General features: G+C 43.1%; 1 protein-coding gene across 3 annotated transcripts in view; it reads left to right on the top strand.

Annotated features, from left to right (window-relative positions):
* NPRL2 (NPR2 like, GATOR1 complex subunit) overlaps nt 1-23739 on the top strand; it is a 1906629-nt gene that overhangs the window by 1804418 nt on the left and 78472 nt on the right. For all 3 annotated transcript variants that reach the window (XM_044078165.1, XM_044078164.1, XM_044078163.1), the window contains exon 10: nt 9580-9722. In XM_044078165.1, coding sequence (XP_043934100.1) covers nt 9580-9722 — 143 coding nt within the window. The remainder of the gene's footprint in view (nt 1-9579; nt 9723-23739) is intronic.

Here is a 23739-nt window from a genome sequence, read left to right on the forward strand (position 1 = left end):
GTATTCCTTGCCTAGGCCCTGACCATGATGTCGTTAGTTGTCAGTTTTGTGCTAGATTTAACCAACGCACTATTAAGCGTCGGTACAATTTTTGCCTTTCATTATTTTGGCATAAGATTCAATTATAATATGCCGTCGGATACGCATCCGACTACCGGAGTTCATAAGTGACACAAGGACAGAGATAGACCTCCGAGGTCCAAAACGGACGACGATACTTAGCCAGAGCCAGTTGCCAGTTCGGTCATCAGTGAGGTGCTTTCACAGCCCCTGACGTCCACCACTTTAGAACCGCTTGCCGATACCGACTCCCACGAGGAGCCGATGAGGCCTTCAGAATCTTTAGGAACTGGACCTTAAGATAATGCTCCCTCAGTTGGATCCGGAGCTGCTGTGCAGGTACCGGCTTCTGAGCGAGTTTTCAAGCCTACACAGCTTCAGGTCAAGATGGCTTCAGGTTTAAAGACAAAGACAAAGGCAAAGACTCCTACTAAGGCAAAGAAACAAGCACAGGCCTCCTCTGATCCAGGGCCTAGATCACGGAAACATATGCTCAAAATGGCAGAAGACTTCCTAACTATGATCAGAGGTTCCCATCCCCCTCCAGACAAAAGACCTAGGCAAGAGTTTGACTATGAATCTTCTGATCAAGTGTCTATTTCCTCTGTTTCTTCTCTGAACAGGATTATACTTTCCATCCCTATGAGGACTCTGATGCTGAGGATTATATTCCTTCAGCTTCCCCCCCTGAAGATTATTCCTTTGGGGAAACTTTGCATGACATGAGGGAACATTTTCACTGGGAGGGTCAGGAATACTCTGAATCTAAGAGAAGGCTAAGAGATTTTCTTCTCCTTCCCCAGCATAGGCCCCTAGCTATTCCCCCAGTTTTGGATATTGTGGATGATGTTTTTGCAGAATCTAATCTAACTCCTGATTCTTTTCCTCCGGCCCCTGTGAAACCGGATAGATATTACAGGGTCCCAAACACTCACAAATGTCTTTATATGAACCCTACAGTTGATCCAGAAACCATTTCTCAGGGTCCCAAGGTTGTTAAGGCTGCCACTGCCAAAAATCCTATCCCCTCTGACAGGGATTCCAGAGCTTTGGAAAGATGGGGTAAAAAAGTGTATACATCTGCAACTTTATCTATCAGAGCTTTAAATTGTCAATTTCATATGTTGAAATATCAGCAGTACCTTTTGTCTGTTCTGAAACAAAAGATGTTGGCTGTTTCTGCTTGTGCCAAAAATAAGAAATTGCAGGACTTGCTGCATGCTACTGAGCAAGTGGGGAAGCATACTTTACACTGTGGATTTGATTCTTTGGAGGCTTCTTGCAGGGCAGCTGCCACTGGTACAGTCATTAGGAGACATGCGTGGTTAAAGGAGCAAAGTTTGCCTGATCAAGTTAAAGCAAAATTGCTAGATGCTCCTGTTCAACAAAATGTTCTGTTTGGGGCTAAAGCTGAAGAGGTTTTAAAGAAAATGGAAGACAAGGCAAAATCTATGCAAACGGTTAAGGATTTCTTACAGGTACAGCCACCTAGATTCAGCAGGAATTGGCCAGCTAAAAATTGGTCCTTTCCCAGCTCGGACAGGCCTCCAAGGGGCAGGTACAGGCACCCCAGAGGGAGGGCACAGACTCAGGCCCCTTATAGACCCAGACAGTGGAGTGCTTCCACCCCCAAGGGAGGGGAGGAAAGATCACAACCTTATAGAAAACAGTCACATTGACTCTCCCTGTGTAGCTCCTTGACCCTTACTCCTGGAAGCTCCTCTGGGAGGAAAACTTTCTCTTTTTCATCAAAATTGGACTTGCATAACCCAAGACAAGTGGGTTCTGGATGTAGTATTAAGGGGTTACAAAGTCCGCTTTCACACCTTGCCAAAACCAAATGGATGGCCGGATCTGCCAAAAAATCAATGGGCAGAGGCCCAAAAGCAAGTGCAGTCCCTCATGGCTATGAGGGCCATACAATTGGTTCCAAGCTCAGAAATAGGGCAATGTTTTTACTCAAGACTCTTCCTAGTCCCCAGGAAGGAAAATTCATGGAGACCAATCCTGGATCTTTCAGTCTTAAACACTTTTCTACAGATACCAAAATTCAAAATGCTCACTCTGCAGTAGCTGCTGCCTATGTTGGGCAAGAATGCCTGGATGGTGACTTTGGATTTAAAGGAGGCTTACCTGCACATTCCAATAAGACAGGAGTGCAGAAGATACCTGAGATTCAAGGCAGGTTCGAAGCATTACCAATTCTCTGCACTGCCCATTGGCTTATCTACTGTGCCCAGGGTCTTTACCAAGTGCCTGGCACCAGTTGTGGCTTTTTGCAGACTCAAGGGAATTCAGATTTACCCTTACTTGGACGACTGCCTCATTCAAGCAGACAACAAGGATATTTTACTTCAGCATCTGGATTTTGTACAGAGCCTCCTCAAGTGTCTAGGATTCACAGTAAACCTAAAAAAGTCAAATTTGGTACCTGCTCAACAGATAACATTCCTGGGCGCACTTTTAAGCACTGCAGCCCAGATGGCATACCTGACACCAGAAAAACAAATGCAACTGGCTTCAACATTCAAGGGCCTGGTGTCAGTGTCTCAGCTAACTACAACAAAATGTCTGCAGGCTTTGGGTTTCATGGCATCCTGCATCCTGCTAATACCATATGCAAGACTGCATATGAGGAAGATACAGTGGTACCTAAAGAGTGTATGGTCTCAACATTGTCACAGTCTGGAAACAATGATTACAGTCTTACCTTGCCTACAGAAGGAGTTTCTTTGGTGGGCCACGGCCTGTCTCCAAAACAAGGGAAAGGCCTTCTGCCCCTCTCCAGCCAAGCAAGTTATAACTACAGATGCCTCGGATTATGCATGGGGAGCCCACATGCAGGGAAAATGTATACAGGGCACCTGGACGGAAGATCAAATGCACCTTCACATCAACGTGAAAGAGATGTTAGCTGTGCAGAATGCTCTGATGGCTTTCAAGGACCTTTTACAGCCGGGGCAATTATTGATAAAGACAGACAACACTACAGTTATGTGGCACATAAACAAGCAGGGGGGTTCCCATTCTTACCTCCTTTGCAGACTGGCCATGACTCTGTGGAACACAGCTCTGGCCTTCAAGGTGGATCTGCAAGCTCAATTCCTGCAAGGAAAAGAAAACTGTCTGGCAGACAGTTTAAGCAGGAATCTATCGGACCCACACAAATGGATGTTGGACACTCAGATTTTCAGGATGATTACAAAGGCTTGGGGATGTCCAGACATAGATCTGTTTGATTCTCCCCAAAACTACCAGTTACAAACCTTTTGCACAAGGACTTGCCACAAACTAGCATGGAAAGTGGACGCTCTCTCATTCAGTTGGAAGAACCTCTCAGTGTATGCCTTTCCTCCCCTACCTCTTCTTCCAAGAGTGCTTCTAAAGATAAAACAGGACAAACCAAAGATGATCTTATTAGCCCCCAATTGGCCTCGGCAATTCTGGTACTCAACTCTAATGAATCTATCCCAGTAGCCAATCTTCTGTCTCAACAGCAGGGCCAGATCCTGCATACTCAAATCAAGGCATGCAGCCTGGCAGCCTGGTGTATCCAGGGCCTTTAAGCAATTCTACCCTTACCAAACAGGTAATGGATGTTATCTTAGAAGCTAGAAGGCCTAGCACCAGAAAATCCTGTGCAGGAAAATGGAAGAGATTTTGCACTTGGATGCGGGCTCAGGCCTTGGATCATGTAACTCCGAACATTCCTCTGATTTTACAATACCTTACAGAGATGTTGCACAAGGACTTATCTTTTTCATCCATTAAAATACATGCTTCAGCTATATCTGCTCATTACAACACGGATCCACCAATTTTTTTACATCCACTACTTAAACAATATCTCAGAGGGGCAAAAAACCTAAGGCCTCCTAGGAGAGCACCAATCCCTGCTTGGGACCTAAATTATGTATTGGAAAAACTTACACAGCCACCTTTTGAGCCTGCTGCCACTGCAGATCTAAAATATTTATCCTGGAAAACTGCTATCCTCTTGGCTATAACTTCGGCCAGGAGAGTCTCGGAGTTACAAGCACTCATGGCTGAGGAACCTTACATTATTTTTCACCAGGACAGTGTTTCTTTGAGGACTAACCCCACATTCATGCCTAAAGTGGTTTCAAAGGTAGCCCTAAACCAGACTGTTCACCTGCCTACCTTTTTGCCTAATCCTCAGAATAAAGGGGAGAGGACTTTGCATTCTTTGGATATACACAGGCAGCTTTGCTTATACCTGGACAGAACAAAGACTTTCAGGAAAACAGACCAACTATTTGTGGCTTATGCTGCTACTTCTCAAGGCAAATTTATCACAAAACAGACCATTTCTAAATGGATTGCTCATGGCATTAAATTTTGTTACTCTTATCATGGGAAGCAAATTCCTAGTAACATTAGGACACATTCAACCAGAGCTGCTGCTACTTCGGCAGCCTTTCTCAGAGGGATTCCTACCAAAGAAATTTTGGAAGCTGCAACTTGGAGTTCTGTGCATACCTTCACTAAGCACTATAATATCCCTCTTTACTCTAACTCAAGGGCAGGCTTTGCCTCTGCAGTCCTGCAGGGCCTCCTAGCCGCTCCTTCTGTACAATAACCAACCACCCCTTTCTCAGTTCTGGGATTCAACCCTACAGTGATGACTGCAACAGTGAAACATAGTACAGTTGTGTACACTTACCATAAATGTAGATGTTCGAGTGTATTCACTGTTGCAGTCTGGGTTGCCCTCCCTCCTATCCCTTCTTCTACTGTTACTTGTTTTTTTCTCCTCTGTTCCCTTTTTTCTGAGGTGTATTTGCTGGTGATAATGGGGAATGTGTTATGTTTCTGACATGTTTAATTTTTGTCTAACCTGTTAGCCTCTTTTGGGGCACCTGACATCTGGGGCAAGAAAAACTGAAGAAAATGGTGTCGGCTGGTGGCTTTATACCCCTGGCGCACTGACGTCAGGGAAGGAGCGACTACAGCTGACACCGGACCCAGACTTTTGGATTCTGGCCGAGGGCTGCCTGCCAGCAGGAAGAACCCTACATTGATGACTGCAACAGTGAATACTCTCAAACTTCTACATTTATGGTAAGTGTACACAACTGTACTTTCTCTGCTTTGCACTTTGGGCTTTCAGCAGCCCCAAGGGTTCATGAAATGCATAGTTCCAGTAGTCGTTTTTTTGCAGGCTTTGGGGCATTCTGATATTTCCCTTGCTTTCAGGCCCTATCCCAAGCCAAGGTTTGCAGGGTCTTCACTTTACCCAGCTCCTGGGGTTCACTGCCAACTTTCAGAAGTCATGGTTGACTCCCTGTCAAGATCACATTTTCTAGGCTGCAGGATCCAAACAGTTCCAATGCTAGCCTGTCTTCCTGCCGCCAATGTTTTGGCTCTCCCGAATTATTTTCTTTCCCTACTTCCATGGTCTTGTCCTAAGGCCATGAAGTTTCTCAGGGCTCTGGGGTTCGTGACCTGCATGATCCCCATGCTTCCTTGGGCCAGGCTTCATATGAGGAATTTTCTGGTTTTCATCCAGAAAAAAGGAGGTCATTGTCCCACTGTACTCATCCCTCAATAGGCCCATTATAGAATACACCGCCCCATTTGATATGTACCTCTCAAGACATCTGCAAGAACTGGCAAGGCTGCAGAAATACCTCACTAAAAGAATCACAGGTCTAAAGCAGATGTCTTTTGCTGACTGCCTTAAAAAACTCCAGCTATACTCTGTCACATGTCGTCTACTCCAAGGCGAACTCTGCTTAACATACAAGGCCATGTCAAACCCAGAGCTGTTGGACATGCTACACTTAAAGAAATCCCAATCCCTCAGAGTCACATGCTCCAGGGGTCTAAACCTTGTCATCACAATAAACAAAACATGCTGGAGGGATAGTTTCCTGACCCATAGACTCCCCAGACTCTGGAATAGACTGCCCATACATGTCAAGCAGAGCACCTCTTTGGCCGTCTTCAAAAGGAACCTTGATGATTGGATGGGAGAAAGGAAATTCACCCCAGGGATCACGTCAGTCACCCTGCTAGGCAGGGGTCCAGGGAAGTAACTAGTGTGGGAAGAAATATCCAGGGAATTGTTATGGCTAGGCTTACATAGTCCCTAGGGCCAATAGCCTAGTACCAACCTATGAACCTATGGCATCTAAATTCAGTGTGGCTTCAACATTGCCATCCGCTAGAGTGTTTATTTCCTCTGCTTCCTTATCTCAAATTGAAATTTCACTGGTGGATTCAACAGATATCTCAATCCAGGTATTTCTTTCCAAATTCCTGAGCCATCCCAGGAACTCTTCATGGACACCTCAGAGATGGGGTGTGGAGACGCTTCAGACATCCTGAAGGTTCAAGGCCTTTAGTCCCCACAGCAGAGGGCAGATCACATCAAAATCAAGGAAATGACAACTCTCATTTTGGCTTTTTAACCTTTCCACTCTTTCTTGGTGCCAGTTCCTTTAACTCATTACATCCGAGTGACGACTCCAGGTGCATCTTCATTTAACTCCTACTGACGCCTCTAGGAGTCAGATATTGCTTGTTTATATTTCCATCAATAATTCCAAAACCATGCTATGTACGGGGTTTTAAAATATTTGATCTTAAGGCTTCCACAGTAGCAAACTTAACTGCATTAATATTTGACCTTTTTCTAGTGCAGCAAAATAAATATTAACTGTTGTTTTTATGATATTAATTTATATAGATATAATTTTTCACATTTTTCTAAAATCTCAACAACCAAGTAACATAGGCAGAACTCCTTAACCTCATATGAAAGCTCTCAGCTAGATGAATACAATGCTGCTGACAGTTTGTGCTGAAGAGTTTGCCATTTATACTTCTTCCATGATTCCTATGGTTCCAGAGATATAAACATTTGTTTTAAAAGTGAGGACATAATTTGATTCTTTCTAAAGACTGAGGCTCCGCCCAATGGAAGTTGGAGTGCAAACTTCTTGAGCTGCATTGGAGTGAATGAATTAAAGGTTTATACAGGCAACACCACAGTCGTATGGTACATAAGCAAGCTGGAACAAGGTCTTACCTTCTTTGCAGACTAGCCCTTTAAGCATGGGGAAATAGCCATCAATCTGCAGGTGAACCTACAGGTAGTCTATATACCTTCAAAGTGCAGTCTTGTGGCAGAATCTCTCAGCAGGTCCTGGACACAGCCTCACAAGTGAATGCTTCACAGAGATGTGTTTCTGAACATAGTTCATCAGTGGGGTATTCCTCAAGTGGATCTCTTTGTCTCTCCTCTGAACAGGCAACTCCCTCAGTTCTGTTCCAGAGTCCCACATCCTTTGTTTTGGAAAGTGGACGCCATGCCCTTCTCTTGGAAGGGAATGTTCCTTTATGCCTTTCTTCCCCTTCCTGTTCTGCTTAAGGTCCTTCACAAGATTGAGAAGGACTGTTCAAAATGTTTTGTTGGTGACTCCCTTTTTTCCCCAGACAGCACGCGTTCCCCCTCTTATTCCATCTGGTCAGGTTCAATCTTCACACATTACCTCACCTCAGTGACCTTGTCACACAAGCCAAGGGATCTGTCTTTCACCCAAACCTTTCCACAATTCAGCTGATACTTTGGGTGATAAGGTTTTGATTCCTTTCCCTCACCAATTTTCTGGGGTTGTACTTGTGGTCCTGCAGGAGGCCAGGAAGCCCAATACCAGATAGGTCTTGTATGTCCAAGTGGAAGAGATTTTCTGTCTGGTGTCTTAAACCTCACCAGGATCCTTTTTCAACTGGGTATCCTTGGTTATTTCCTACTTGTGTGAATTGCTACATGCTGACTTGGCATATTCTTCAGTTAAAGCTCACTTGTCAGTGGTCTCTGCCTGTCTGTCACTGAATCCTCCTCTGGCCTCTAGATTTGATGTCAAGCAATTATTAAACAATGCCCTTCATAGTAGACCTCCACGAACATCCATTCCCCTTTCTTGGAATCATTTTGCCCTTGAAAAGTTGACTGTGGCTCTTTTTGAGCCTACTGCTTCTAGTTTGCAACATTACACCTGCGTGACTGTTTTATTGGATGCTTTGACCTCCACCAGAAGGGGGGGGGGGATCCCTCCTTTTTTGTTTTTTCATAGTTAGAGTGTCTCTCCATACAAATGTTTCTTTTATGGCCAAGTTGGTTAATGAGTTCTCCCCTAATCAATCTATTCAGCTTCTTCCTTTTTCCCCTTCTCCACAATCAGCTAATGAGAAGGTTCTTCATACCTTGAACTTGAGTCGCAGGACAAAGTACCTCAATAACTAACACAGTTCCACAAGTAAAAAACTATTGAGGCAACACCACAGTAGCAAAGGAGACTTTATTAATGAAAAAAAAATCATAGAACAAAACAAAAATAGTATACTCTGTTAGCACTTTCACATTCACCACGAATGCTTCTTCAGACATATTAAAAAATGCTGTGGTGTACATTTAAATATACTACAATTACCCTATCAACCCAAAATTCACCAGTCATTATACTCTACTAATAAATCAATCATTAGTTCTATCAATGTTAAAAGAGAGCTATAGCACCTCAACATTAAAATATACCTTGGACTTGCATAAACACCTCAGATATTATTTAGACAAAATAAATGTCTTTTGTAAATCTGACCAACTTTTTGTTTCTTTTCATACTAGAACATTGGATTTGCCAGTTTCTAAGCAAACCATTTCTTGGATTTCCAAGGCCATTTCATTTTATTTGTTCATGGCACACAGTTGTCTGCTTCTGTTAAGGCTCATTTTACTAGGGCAGTGGCTTCCTCTGGGGCTTTTTTCAAGGGTTTGGACTCTAACTCTATCCTTGAATTGGATGCCATTTCCAGTGCCAGGGCAGGTTTTGCCAAGGCTATACTTCATGGGTTTGTGGAGGGCTTCCCTTTGCCTTCCTCCTCCCTATAACAGAAGTTTTTGTACTCTCCCAGAAGTGATGAATACTGCATCAGTGGTATGAAAGGGCTTAGTACAGTTGTGCAAAATTGTACCATAACAGTAGATGTCCTTTTCACTGTTGCAGTATTTATTCCCTCCCTCCTACACTCACCACCCTCCATACGTTCTTTTTCTCCTTTTCCATGGGTGGTATTTTCTTTCTGGCTGACAAGTTCTTGCCCATCTCTTCCTTCCTTTTTCTAGATGTACATGTTCTCTTTTCCACTGGGGTCCTTGTTCTACTGGGCACTTCAGTTTTGGGTTGGGAGCATTTGGTACATAACCTTTAAGCCTTACACTTGTGTGGGGAGCATACAGCTGAAAAGTAGTAAAGGTTTTGGTATACTGCATGGACGTTGGGTTATACTTGGCAGAGATATTGAATTCTGCAGCAGTGAAAAGGACATTTACTGTTATGGTAAGATTTTACACAACTGTACTTTACTAAACATAACATAAAAATCTGACATTGAAAAGTAAAGAATGCTGTAAATATCGGGGTTGCATCCCACATTTTGAAAACCTAGCCCCTTGCATCTCACATTAAATCTTCCTTTTCCTGTCTTTCACAGAAGGCTGATTCAGTTTGGATTAATAAAGGACTTGATCCGACGACTACAGAAGTATCCTGTGAAGATCAACCGGGATGAAAGAAGTAGACCTGCTCGCCTTTATACCGGTTGTCATAGCTATGATGAGATCTGCTGTAAAACAGGTAAAGTTCTGGGCTTCTGATGTTATTGGTTGGGGTAGCAGGCTGTAGAGGAAATCCATACAGCACTTTAGAAATATAAAACAGACATGGTAAAAACAGCTGCAAGGATTTGTGCAGATGCAACTAACTGAAGTTTGATGAGAAATTTTATTAAAACTTATCTTGAAGTATTCTAAACATGACAGAATTTTAGATTAGTATGTCTTGTCTGCCAGTTGAAGTTGAGTAAGTTATTAAATCTTTGAAATTCTCTGGTACAAAGTTTTATTCTAATGTAGAGGGATCTGCATAACATACTGCATTACTCAAGTGTTAAGGATAACGCCCTACTGTTTGAAGCAGAAATATGTAGAAGTTAGTCTGCTGTCTTTCATCTTAATCTTCCTTCCTTTGTAGTAGCCCTGATACTTTAATATGTTGTTTTTTGTAAAGCAATTTTTAATTTATATAATTTTTAACTGTTTCTCCAAGCAGTTTGTTGCAAATACAAATGTGTTACATTTTATTTAGTACAGTCCAAGTGTATATTTATAATACTCAATATCCCTCCCTCCTCTGCCATTCTGTCATCTACTCTAGATTTATAGGCACGTTCTATGTGCAAGTACATGCTTCAGTGTTTTATTTCCCTCATTCTTTCTTAGCAGTTTTGATGTGCATACTACATTTATGATTTAAATGTCATGTCTGCCCTGTAGTTTCCTTGCTTTTTGCCGACAGCTATCCAATTTTCCCTGCTTCGTCCACTTTTATGCCTTATATCCTATCTTACCTTTCTTTTAGCTAACCATAATGTCTTTCACTTCCTTCTTATCCTCATTTATTTTTTCTTCCTTCACCTTGATTTCATGCTTTACTCCACTTTCTTCCTTAATCTTTAAAAGTATGCTCTTTAGTAATTGCACGTCTCCTTCCATTCTCTTGATTTTCTGTCCCCTCATACTGCAATTCCTTTACCTCTTTTCAGTTTGCCCTAATGCTCTTCCGCCTTCCCTCCTTGTACCATATTATATGGCTTTTACTCAACTGCCTAATACTACTGTTGCTTCTCTCTTCTGTCTACCTTTTAACCTATCCTCTCCCACTCTGTTTCTGAGTCAGCTAAGCACAGCTTACATATATTCTCTGTAACTCCCTACCACTAATCAGTTTCTATTCCTATGAAATATTCACCAATATCCTTTGTACTGCTTACTTTTGCAAAATAAATAAGTAATCCCTTCTTTCCACCGCACCTACATTTGTTTTGTTTTTTTTTGTCCTCCATTCCTTCTGCAACTGCATAGGGGTGTAGTATTACAGATATGCTGCCTCCATTTGCTATTCCCGAAACAGGGTCCTTGACATATTACAGTTTTGTGTTAGATCTTCTCAGTTTTGTTATTATGCCATTCATTTCCTGTTTACTTCCATATTTCTTACTTATTTTTTCAACAATAGCATTTTCCTGTGCACATATCCAGTAGCCTACTCCTAATTTTTCTATGTGAAGCTTCACAATGTTCATCCACCTCTCCTCCATTTTGCCTCTGTTCTCTATTTTTCACAGTTTCCTACAGCTGTAACCAGTTTCACAGATTTCTGTACTCCAGCTTAGACTCATTCAACAGTTCTGTCTCTGCCACTCATTCCCTTCAGCCTGCCTCCAATTTTAAATAATTGCCCATCACACAAACCTTGCCTTAGATTTCTAGTGGAGATTCAACACTTTTATTTCACTTCCTTATTTTTGAGCATTCTGGTGCTGTCTTATCTTTTACCAAATGTGTAGGCCAAATGCTGTTTATTTCAGCACTCAGGGAGTCCTCATTTATCCTTCCTAGCCATGTTATCTCCTCCTTTCAGATTCTTTGTCTAATCTCTTCTTAGGTGTCATCAAAGCCTTGCATATATATGGTGTTCTTCGTGTTTCACTGTTGCAGTCATTACATTTGGGTGATCTGCTGGCAGGTTGCCCTTAGTCGGCCTGAATTCCAAAGTTTTGGGTCCTGCATCGGTTGCTGTCTCTTCTTCCATGATGTCAGGTCATCAGGGGTATAAAACAAGCAGCCGACGCCATTTTCTTTAGTCTTTCTTGCCGCATGGTGCCCGAAGCAGAAACAGTTCGCAAGTGCCGGTCGGCCGACTCCTGAAATTTTTGAATTCGAGTTTCAGAACCATAGCCTTCACTAAAGCTAAGTACCCCGTTGGGGAAACTTTTTTCTTTCTTCATACTGATGTCAGTAAAAGTTAATAATTGCATTACTTGTGGGAAGCAAATACCTCATAAGGATTTCCATTTATACTGTATTCCTTGCCTAGGCCCTGATCATAATGTGCCTAGCTGTCGGTTTTGTGCTAGATTTAACCAACACACTATTAAGCGTTGGTATATCTTTGCCTCAAAATATTTTGGAAACAGATTTAACTATCCTGAAATGTCATTGGATAGCAATCTGACTACCAGAGTACACAAAAAATGCAAAGACAAGGACAGAGACAGACTGTCGAGGTCCAAAACCAACGAAGCTTTTCCTAAGCCAGTCGCCGGTTCGCCGGTACTCAGTGAGGTGTTTTCGTAGCCCCTGATGCCCGCTACTTTCGAGTCGCAGGCCCCTACCGAGACCCATGTGGAGTCCGGCACGCCGAGAAATTCTCAAAGTATTGTGCCTGCAGATGTCTCTCCTTCGGATGGGTCCTGAGCCGCTGAGCAGGCACCGGCTTCTGAGGGTGTATTCAGGCTACAACATTTTTATATAAAATCGACGCCAGCTTCAAAATCAAAGACAAAAGCAACTTCTAAAGCTAAAAAAACAATTCATGAGTCATGTGCACAGGCCTCTAAGCCCAAAAAGCAGATGGTCAAAATGGCTGAGGAGCTAATTACCTTGATCAGGGGTTCCCAAACCCCTCCTGACAAGAGGCCTAGGCAAAACACCGATTATGAATCTTCAGATCAGGTTTCTATTTCTTCTGATTCCTCTTCTGATCAGGAATTATCTATACCACCCTATGAGGATTCTGATGCAGAGGAATCTACACCATGTGCATCTCCTCCTGAAGATTATTCCTTTGGAGAAACCTTGCATACTTTGAGGGCGCATTTTCACTGGGAGAGTCAAGATTTCTCAGAATCAAAAAAGAGGCTCAAGGATTTCCTTCTTCTCCCTCAGCGTAGGCCTTTAGCCATAGTTCATGTATTAGACATTGTGGATGATGTGTTTTCGGAGTCAAGCTTGACTCCAGAGTCCTTACCTCCGGCTCCTAGCAAGCCAGACAGATATTATAGGGTTCTGACTCTCCCAAAGTTTTATTTAGAAACCCTGCTGCTGACTCTGAAACTATTTCACAGGGTCCAAAAGGTGTTAAGGCCTCAACAGCAAAAAATCCTACCCCCTCTGACAGAGATTCCAGGGCACTGGATAGATAAGGAAAGAAGGTTTATACATTTGCAACCTTGGCAATTAGGGCCTTAAACTGCTAGTTTCATATGCTCAAGTATCAACAACATGTTATTGGATTACTGAAACAGAAAATGATGTTGATTTCTGAATGAGCAGAAAATAAAGAATTGCAGGAATTATTGCATGCAGCAGAACAAGTTAGAAAGCATTCTTTGCAATGTGGATGTTCTTCATCTCACATTGCTGCAGTCCTTACACTTGGGTAGTCCGCTGTCCTCGGTCGGCCCGAATATCAAAGTATAAGGCTGACGTCGGTCAAGGCGCATTTGACTGACATCAGGACGTCAGGGTACAAATGCGCATGACCGACGTCATATCCTCAGTCTTTTTTGCCGCATGGTCCGATGCAGAAGCAGTATTGCAAGTGCCGATTGGCGTTCTGAAATTTTTCGATTTCGGAGTTTCAGACCGAGTCAAAGTTGGCTAAGTACCCGTGAGAATATTTTAGTTTTTCTTGCCTCAGTGGTTTACCGGATGTCAGAAAAAGTGAATAATTGTATTTCTTGTGGGAAACAGATACCGCACAGAGACTATCATACTTTGTGTATTCCTTGTTTAGGGCCTGAGCACGACGTTGTTGGGTGTCGCTCTTGTGCTAGATTCAATAAGCGCACTATAAAGAGGAGATTAGATTGTGCCAGGTTAGTCTTGGGAAGCGGTGCAATTATAAAATGCCGTCGGATGCTCCGGCCCGCTTCTTGAAGCGCAAGGACAAAGCAGTTAAGCCTAGGCTAGAAGAACCGTCCGCACCGGACGCCGGTTCTTTAGAGGTGTCGGTGGAGCGGTGGTTCCACGGAGGTTTCTTTGGATCCCAGGGAGAGACTTTGTTATTGCAGGATGTGGCCTCTCAGGAGGCAGGTCAGGTGATGGGGCTTCTCAGGTTACTATACTCCCTCCCTGCCTAGGGTGGTTAGGCCCTCCTTCTGTTTCCAAGGCTTCTCCCAGAGGCAGGCCAGGTTTAGCTTCAGTTGGTGTCACCCCTAGTTCTTCAGGAACTGTGCCCAAGAAGCATATGCTTAAAATGGCAGAAGATTTGATTACTTTGATTAGGGTTCTTTGCCTCCTCCTGATAAGAGACCTAGGGTGGAGCCTGAGCTAGGGAGTTTTGAGCAGGCTTCGGATGTTTCAGAGTCTTGGCTGAAGACTTGCAGGAGTACTCTCCTTATTCTGATTCTGATGTGGATGATTCTACTCCTTCTGCTTCTCCTCCTGAGGATTTTTCTTTTCAGAAACGCTTCATTCCATGAGGAGCATTTTAAGTGGGAAGGTCAGGACTTCTCTGATTCCAGGAAAAGGCTTAGGGAATTTTGTTTTACCCCAGCATAGGCCTTTGGCTATACCTCCTGTTTTGGATGTAGTGGAAGATGTTTTACAGAGGCTTCTCTTAATCCTGATTCTTTGCCTCCTGCTCCTGTTAAACCGGATAGGTATTACAGGGTGCCTGAAGCTCATAAGTATCTTTTAAGAGTCCTAGGGCAGACCCAGAAACTGTTAGCCAGGGGCCTAAAGGTGTTAAGGCTTCTGTTGTCAAGAATCCGGTTCCTGCAGATAAAGAGGCCAGGGCCTTGGATAGATGGGGAAAGAAAGTTTATACTTCTTCCACTCTAGCTATGAGGGCTTTGAATTGCCAGTTTCACATGTTGAAATACCAAAACTATCTCCTTTCACAATTGAGGTCTAAGGTTGATGCTCTGGCGGAAGGTATTGATTGTAAAGAGTTACAAGATTTAGTACATGTTTCTGAACAGGTGGGTAAGCATTCTTTGCAATGTGGTTTTGATGCTGTACAAGCCTCGTCTAGGGTGGCTGCCACTGGGTCAGTTCTTGAGGCACGCCTGGCTGAGGGATCAAAATTTATCTGACCATGTTAAAACAAGGATTTTAGATGCTCCTTTACAATCTGATGTGTTGTTTGGTTCTCCTGTTGAGGCAGTTTTAAAGAAAATGGAAGACAAGGCTAAGTCTATGCAGACTGTTAAAGATTTTGCAGGTTCAGCCTCCAAAGTTTAGTAGAAATTGGCCTACTAAGGGGTGGGCGTATCCTTCTTATGATTCCCAGTCTAGGGGTAGATCTAGGCGTGGTAGGGGCAGAGCTCAGGGCTCTTTCAGGCCTAGAACAGGAGTTCTCCTGCACAGTCTTGGTGAGGGCAGGGGTCAGTCCTTTCGTAAACAGACCCAATGACCTACCTTTTCAGCTGCCAGAGCCTTCTCGTCTGGCAGCACCTTTGGGAGGAAGGTTGGCACTTTTCAAAGAAAATTGGAGTTTAATTACCCAAGACAGATTGGGTATTGGATATCATACACCACGGTTACAGGTTTTATTTCCATACCTTGCCTCCTTTCAAAGGCATGCCAGACGTTCCTCCTCAACAAAGAATAGAGGCTCACAAGCAAATTTCTCTGTTACTCCAAATAGGGGCCATACAGCCGGTCCCTATGCCAGAAGTGGGCCTAGGATTTTATTCTCGCCTGTTCCTAGTACCAAAGAAGGGGAACACGTGGAGACCAATTTTGGATTTATCTATCCTCAACACTTATCTGGACATTCCCAAGTTCAAAATGTTGGCGTTACAACAGCTTTTACCTCTGCTGGGCAAAGATCATTGGATGGTAACTTTGGATCTCAAGGAGGCTTACCTTCATGTTCCTATCAGACTAAGTTGCAGGAAGTATCTGCGTTTTGAGCTGGGACTTCTCACTATCAGTTCTCTGCATTGCCCTTTGGCTTATCTACTGCGCCCAGAGTGTTCACGAAAATTCTGGCTCCAGTGATAGCTTTCTTCAGGCTAAAGGAATACAGATCTATCCTTATTTGGACGATTGCCTGATTCTGGCTCAAGGAAGGGACGAGCTTCTTCATCATTTGGAATATGTGATAGCAGTGCTAAGAGGCGTGGGGTATTCTGTGAGCGAAATAAAGTCCAGTCTAGTACCCTCTCAGGACATGTGCTTTCTGGGTGTAAGACTGAATACAGCATCCCAGATGGCCTTTTGACCCCGGACAAACAAAAGAATCTTTCCCTTTACTTCTATCAACTATCTCATCAGTCCGGGCTGACTGCAAGGACAGTCCTTCAAGCCTTAGGGTTCATGGCATCTTGTATTCTGGTGCTACCCAATGCCAAACTGCATATGAGGAAGCTGCAATGGTATCACAAAATGTATGGACACAGCACTGCCAGGATCTGGACACTGTCATTCAAATAATACCTTGCATTCAAAAGGAATTTTGTGGTGGGCTCAGGAATGTCACCTAAACAAGGGACTCTCTGTGACCCGGCCAGAGGCGAGTCAGATTTTAACGACAGATGCCTCAGACAAAGCTTGGGAGCTCATCTAAATGGAAAGTGGATACAAGACAAGTGGCCTGCCAGACTACAACATCTACATATCAACTTGAAGGAGATGTTAGCAGTCCAGTTTGCATTAATAGCTTTCAAGGATTTACTTCTTCCAGGGCAGGTGTTGATTCTAACAGACAACACAACTGTCATGTGGTACATCAACAAGCAAGGGGAACACATTCTTATCCTCTATGCAGGCAAGCAATGATTTTGTGGGAGACTGCTCTCAGTTTACAGCTCAATCTTCAGGCAAGGTTTCTGCGGGAGCACAGAACTCCTTAGCAGATGTGTTGAACAGGCGAATTATGGATCCCCACGAGTGGAAATTGGATCCTCATGTATTTCAGAAATTGACAGTGTCATGGGGAACTCCAGACATAGATCTGTTCGCTTCTCCACTAAACCATCAGCTGCCAAAGTTTTGCGAAAGGTTTCATCCCACAGCTTGGAAAGTGGATGCTCTTTCTTTCAATTGGAGCAATCTTCATGTGTATGCCTTTCCACCTCTGCCTCTCCTCCCAAAGGTACTTCTAAAGGTCAGACAGGACAAGCCAAGGATGATTTTAATAGCTCCAGATTGGCCTCGACAGCACTGGTACCCATTACTGAGAAGTCTGGTGGAAGCCTCCATGGCCTTTGCCTTGATTCCACACCTGTTGTCCCAGGAGGACAGTCATTTGCTCAATGTCAAACTTCACTCTCTTCACCTAACAGCCTGGCATATTCTGTTTTGAACCATAGAGGGTCTCAACTTCCACAACAAGTTTTGAATGTGATTTTGGAAGCTAGAAGACCTAGTACAAGGAAAGTGTACGCAGATAAATGGAAGAGATTTTTATTTTGGAGTGCAGCAAAGGATTTTGATGTTTCTGAGCCTAATTTAAGTATGGCTCTTCAATATCTTACTGAGTTACTGGACAAAGGTTTGTCCTTCTCTTCTATTAAGGTTCATGCTGCAGCAATTTCAGCTCACTATGACTGTGACCCACCATTGTTTTCTCATCCTTTGTTCAAGCAATTTCTTAGAGGGCAAAGAATATAAGACCCCACGTAGAGCTCCTACTCCTGCTTGGGATCTCAATTTTGTGTTGGAGAAACTCACTCTACAACCTTTTGAGCCTGCAGCTACTACTGAGTTAAAATATTTATCATGGAAGACTGCCTTTTTGTTGGCCATTACCTCTGCAAGAAGGGTTTCTGAATTGCAGGCCCTTATGGCGGTTGAGCCTTTCTTAATTTTCCATAAGGATAGGGTATCTTCGTACTAATCCTTCCTTTATGCCTAAGGTGGTTTCTAGTGTGGCTTTAAACCAAACTATTCATTTGCCTACTTCTTATGCAAATCCCCAAAATAAAGGGGAAAAGATTTTGCACACTTTAGATGTACATAGGCAGTTGCGATATTATTTGGACAGAACTAAAGGGTTCAGGCAGTCTCAGCAGTTATTTGTTTCTTTTGCTTTGAGTTCTCAGGGCAAGCCTGTGTCAAAACAAACTATTTCTAAGTGGATTGGGTTTTGCATTGCTTTCTGTTATTCCCATCATGGCAAGGAGATTCCAGCTGGGATTAGGCCTCATTCCACTAGGGCTACTGCCACTTGACAGCTTTTTGAGGGGTGGCAACCAAGGATATTTTGGAGGCAGCTACTTGGAGTTCAGTGCATACTTTCTCTAGGCATTATCACCTACCACTTTACTCTAAATCCAGGGCTGGTTTTGCCACTGCTGTTTTGCAGGGCATTTTGGCAGCTCCTGCTTCCTTATAGTTTGGCCATCCTCCCTTACCTCTGCTTTGGGATTCTACCCAAGTGTAAGGACTGCAGCAATGTGAGATGAAGAACATAGTACAGTTTTGTACCTACCATAAATGTAGATGTTAAGATCCACATTGCTGCAGTCCAATTTACCCTCCCTCCTTCCCCTCTGTAGTTAGAGGTGGTTGTGTGGGTTGGGTTGTAAATATTGTGTATATTGTATATATTGTACATATAATTAGTGCAAGGGTGGTTGTTTGTTTGTTTGCTGTCTTTTGGTTTTGACCTTTATTTTTAGGGTCTTCTGACATCTGGGGCAAGAAAAGACTGAGGATATGACGTCGGTCATGCGCATTTGTACCCTGACGTCCTGATGTCAGTCAAATGCGCCTTAACTGACGTCAGCCTTATACTTTGATATTCGGGCTGACCGAGGACAGCGGACTACCCAAGTGTAAGGACTGCAGCAATGTGGATCTTCGAACATCTACATTTATGGTAGGTACAAAACTGTACTTTTTGATTCCTTAGAGGCCTCCTGCAGGGCCGCAGTTACTGGATCTGTGATTAGGAGGCATGCCTGGCTAAAAGAGCAACATTTGCTGATCATGTTAAAGCTAAATTGCTGGATGCACCTTTACAGCATGATACTCTGTTTGGTATTAAGGCAGAAGAGGTTTTAAAGAAAATGGAAGACAAAGCTAAGTCTATGCAAACTGTAAAAGACTTCTTACAAGTGCAGCCACCAAGATTCAGTAGACATTGGCCTACAAAAAACTGGCCCTTTCCTGTGTCCGACAGAGCTCAACGGGGCAAATCCAGGTGCCCTAAAGGTTCTAGATACCAGTCACAGGATTCTTACAGGTCAAAGCAATGGGGTGCTTCTACCTCCAAATCTGGAGGAAATAAAGCACAACCCTACAGTAAACAGTCTCAATGACTTTCCTCTGCCATCACCAAGCACTTATCTTTTGGCAGCATCCTTAGGGGGGAAATTAGCACTTTATGCTCAAAATTGGGAGTTAATAACCCAGGACAAGTGGGTTTTAAACATTGTATCTCAGGGATTCAGATTCCACTTCCACACTGTGCCAATTGCAAACGGTTGGCCAGAGCTGTCAAAAAATCAATGGGCAGAGGCACAGAAACAAGTTACGTCTCTCATGAATATGGGGGCTATTCAGCCAGTACCAGAACAGGAAAAAAGACAAGGGTTTTATTCAAGAATTTTCTTGGTTCCCAGAAAAGGCAAGGCCTGGGGCCCAATACTGGATTTATCAATTTTGAACACATACCTGGACATTCCAGAATTCAAAATGCTAACCTTGCAGCAGCTTCTGCACATGCTGGGCAAGAACGCTTGGCTGGTGACATTAGACCTAAAAGAGACATACATGCATATCCCAGTAAGGGAATCATGCAGAAGATATTTCCATTTCAAGGCTGGCTTTATGCATTACAAATTCCCTGCACTGCCCTTTGGCTTATCTACTGTGCCCAGGGTCTTTACAAAGTGCCTGGCATCAGTAATTGCATTCTGCAGACAAAGAAGTATACAAATCTATCCTTACATGGATGACTCTCATTCAAGCAGAGAATAAGGACATTCTTCTTCAGCATCTGACGTTTGTGAAAAGGCTACTAAAATGCCTAGGGTACACAATAAACGAAAAGAAATCACAACTGGTACCCTCTCAAAAGATAACATTCCTGGGTGCAACTTTAATACAACTGCCCAGATAGCTTTCCTCACGCCAGACTGACTACTTACTTCAAACTGATGGCAACAAAAACCCAGTTATCTGCAAGTCAAACTCTGCAGGCTTTGGGGTTCATGGCATCCTGCATTCTACTGATTACATATGCAAGACTGCATATGAGGAAACTACAGTGGTACCTAAAAAGTTTATGGAATCAACATTGTCACAGTCTGGAAACAATGATTCCTCTCATTGCCTGCCTACAACAGGAGTTTCTATGGTGGGCAAAGGCATGTCACCAAAACATGGGACAGGTTTCACTCTACCCCCTGCCAGCCAAACCTTAACAACAGATGCATCAGATTTTGCATGGGGGGCCCACCTGGCGGGAAGATGCATTCAGGGCATATGGACACCAAAACAAATGCATCTGCATATCAACCAAAAAGAGATGTTAGCTGTTCAGAATGCCCTGACAGCTTTCAAGGACTTATTTCATCCAGGACAACTACTGATAAAGATGGACAACACCCATGGTTATGTGGTACATAAACAAGCAGGGGGGCACGCACTCATGCCCCCTTTCCAGACTAGCCATGGCACTGTGGGACACAGCCTTGACTTACCAAGTACATCTTCAAGCTCAATTTCTGCCAGGAAAGCAAAATACTCTGGCAGACGATTTAAGCAGAAACATTATGGACCCTCATGAGTGGAAACTAGATCCACAAGTCTTTAGCATGATAACAAAGAAATGGGGGAGCCCGGACATAGACCTATTTGCCTCTCCTCAGAATTATCAACTGGAAAAATTCTGCACAAGGACTTATCACAGACATGCAAGGAAAGTGGATGCCCTATCCTTCAGTTGGAAAAACCTATCAGTTTACGCCTTTCCTCCTCTGCCTCTTCTTCCCAAGGTCCTACTAAAAGTCAGAGAAGAGAAACCAAAGGTGATACTAATTGCCCCAGACTGGCACCGCCAATACGGGTACCCAGTCCTAAGGAATATGTCTCAATTTCCAGCTTGCTACTTGCCTGAAATACCTCACTTACTGTCCCAGCAAAACAATCAGATCCTGCACAATCCGCTCCAAACACTGAACCTGGCAGCATGGCTGATCATGTAGTTATTCAAACAACACCTGTCAGTAAAGTTGTGATGGATGTCATTTTGGAAGCCAGAAGGCCTAGTACTAGAAAATCTTGTGCTGATAAATGAAAGAGATTCTGTGCTTGGAACCTAGCACAAGGAACTGACACAAAAGCCAAATATTCCTCAGATTTTCCAATACTTGACTGAGATGCTTGACAAAGGCCTATCTTTTTCATCAATAAATATCCATGCCTTTGCCATCTCAGCTCATTACAACACAGAGCCACCAATCTTTTCTCATCCTTTACTAAAGTAGTATCTTAGAGGGGCCAACAATTTAAGGCCTCCCAGAAGATCACCAGTTCCTGCATGGGACCTCAATTATGTGTTTTAAAAGCTCACCCTGCCTCCATTTGAACCAGCTGCTAGTGCAGATCTAAAGTTCTTATCATGGAAATCAGCTCTCCTCCTGGCAGTTACTTCAGCAAGAAGGGTCTCAGAGCTACAGGCCCTCATGGCTGTGGAGCCTTTTATCATATTTTACCCAGACAGGGTGCCCCTAAGGACCAATCCTTCATTTATGCCTCAGGTGGTTTCCAGTGTGGCTCTTAACCAAACTATTCATCTGCCAACTTTTTACCCAAATCAGCAGAACAAGGGGGAGCGGATTCTGCATTCCTTGGACGTACACAGACAACTAAGATTCTACTTGAGCAGGACTAAAGCTCTAAGAAAAAAATGAGCAGTTACTAGTGACATTTGCTGCAGGATCAGAGGGAAAGGCTATTTCAAAGCAGACTATTTCAAAGTGGATAAGCCACTGCATTCGTTTCTGCTACTTACACCTTGGCAAACTGGTGCCCAAGGGCATTAGGTCTCATTCCACTAGGGCTGCACCTACATCAGCAGCTTTTTCTCAGAGGGTTACCAACCAAAAACATTCTAGAGGCTGCTACTCTGAGTTCTGTTCACACTTTTACAAAGCATTATCATTTGCCTCTCTACTCTTAAGTCCAGGGCAGGCTTTGCCACTGCAGTTCTGCAGGGCCTTATAGCAGCCCCAAATGCAGTTTAGCTCCAGCCTCCCATCCATAGCTTTGGGATTCTACCCAAATGTAATGACTGCAACAGTGAAACACGAAGAACATAGTACAGTTGTGTGTACACTTACCATAAATGTAGATGTTCGAGTGTATTCACTGTTGCAGTCTAGGTTACCTGCCCGCCATCCCCCCTTTTATTCTGGAGTTTCTCTTTCCTTCACTATCTTCTACAGCCTTTGTGGTGTATTTGCTTGTAGATGAAGGCAAAATGTGTATTGTTGCATATGTATATATAGTTTATATATATTTTTTTGCTATCCATTTGGGGGCACCTGACATCTGGGGCAAGGAAAACTAAAGAAAATGGCGTTGGCTGCTTGTTTTATACCCCTAATGACTTGACGTCATGGAAGAGGAGACAGCAAACGACGCAGGACCCAAGACTTTGGAATTCAGGCTGACTGAGGGCAACCCGCCAGCAGATTACCCAAATGTAATGACTGCAACAGTCAATACACTCGAAAATCTACATTTATGGTAAGTGTACACAACTGTATTTCATCAGCATTCTGACAGCATATAATGCCTGACTCCACATGAAGAAAATTCATTTGTACCTCAAGAATGTTAGCACATTATATTTTATTAACTCCTTTAGTCAACGAGTCATAAGTTCAGATCAGACCAGGTTAAACTTTTAAAGAAAGCATTTCCAGCTGTTTACATTAATTATCCCTAGTCTGTTCAGGCCTTGGTTTCAGTAAGTTAAAGTTTAATGTGACATTAGCAAAGTAGAATTTTGATTTTTCTTTGGTAGAAGACTGGCTTTTTGAATGTGATATGATTCTGAAGAGCAATTAATTGTGGCAGGGCAGGTAACCAGGTAGTGAATTTTCCATTATTTGGTTATCTGGATGTAAAGGCAGATGATCTCACTTTCAGAACACATGTATAATTTGTTACACAATAATTTTATGCTCCGCTTTCTTGTGTACAGGATCTTCCATGCTTTATATCAGGTCAGGAATATGTGCTCGTCCATTTTCTAATCTCACTAGTCTCATTCTACCTACCTTAAGAGCACACTTAAGAGAACCATTAGGAAGCTCAACGCTGAATATGAACTTAAAATAGCCACTGAAACCAAAAATAACTGAAAATCTTTCTTTAACTATGTAAGGAAGTTAAAATCTTTCTTTAACTATGTAAGGAAGTTAAAAACTAACACCCAACATTGTTCAGAGCTAACCAGTAATACCCTAGTTAACAAATTTAGTACAAATTTTATTCCAGCCACAGTTATAGCTTTCCCACAGGTTCCACAATCCCACCCATCCATCCCCTTTAATTACTATGGAACAAGTTCTGTCAGCCCTTTTAAAAACTAAGACCACAACATCAGTGAGCTTTCACAGCATACCAGGTTACCTGATTATCATTGTCAAATATGACCTTTGTGAGGCCCTATTTAACCGGTTTAATCAAAGCCTCTCCACTTGTTACATTCCTGAAGCCTGGAAAATTGCCATTGTAATGCCATTATGCAATGGTGACCCAACGATGGACCCTTCTCATATGTAAAGCTATAGAGGACATTATCTCAGACTTCATTAATCTGGACATTGAAAATCTCTTAA

Source organism: Protopterus annectens, chromosome 7.part0, assembly GCF_019279795.1.
Source record: "Protopterus annectens isolate FY-2018-M chromosome 7.part0, PAN1.0, whole genome shotgun sequence".
NCBI lineage: Eukaryota > Metazoa > Chordata > Ceratodontiformes > Protopteridae > Protopterus > Protopterus annectens.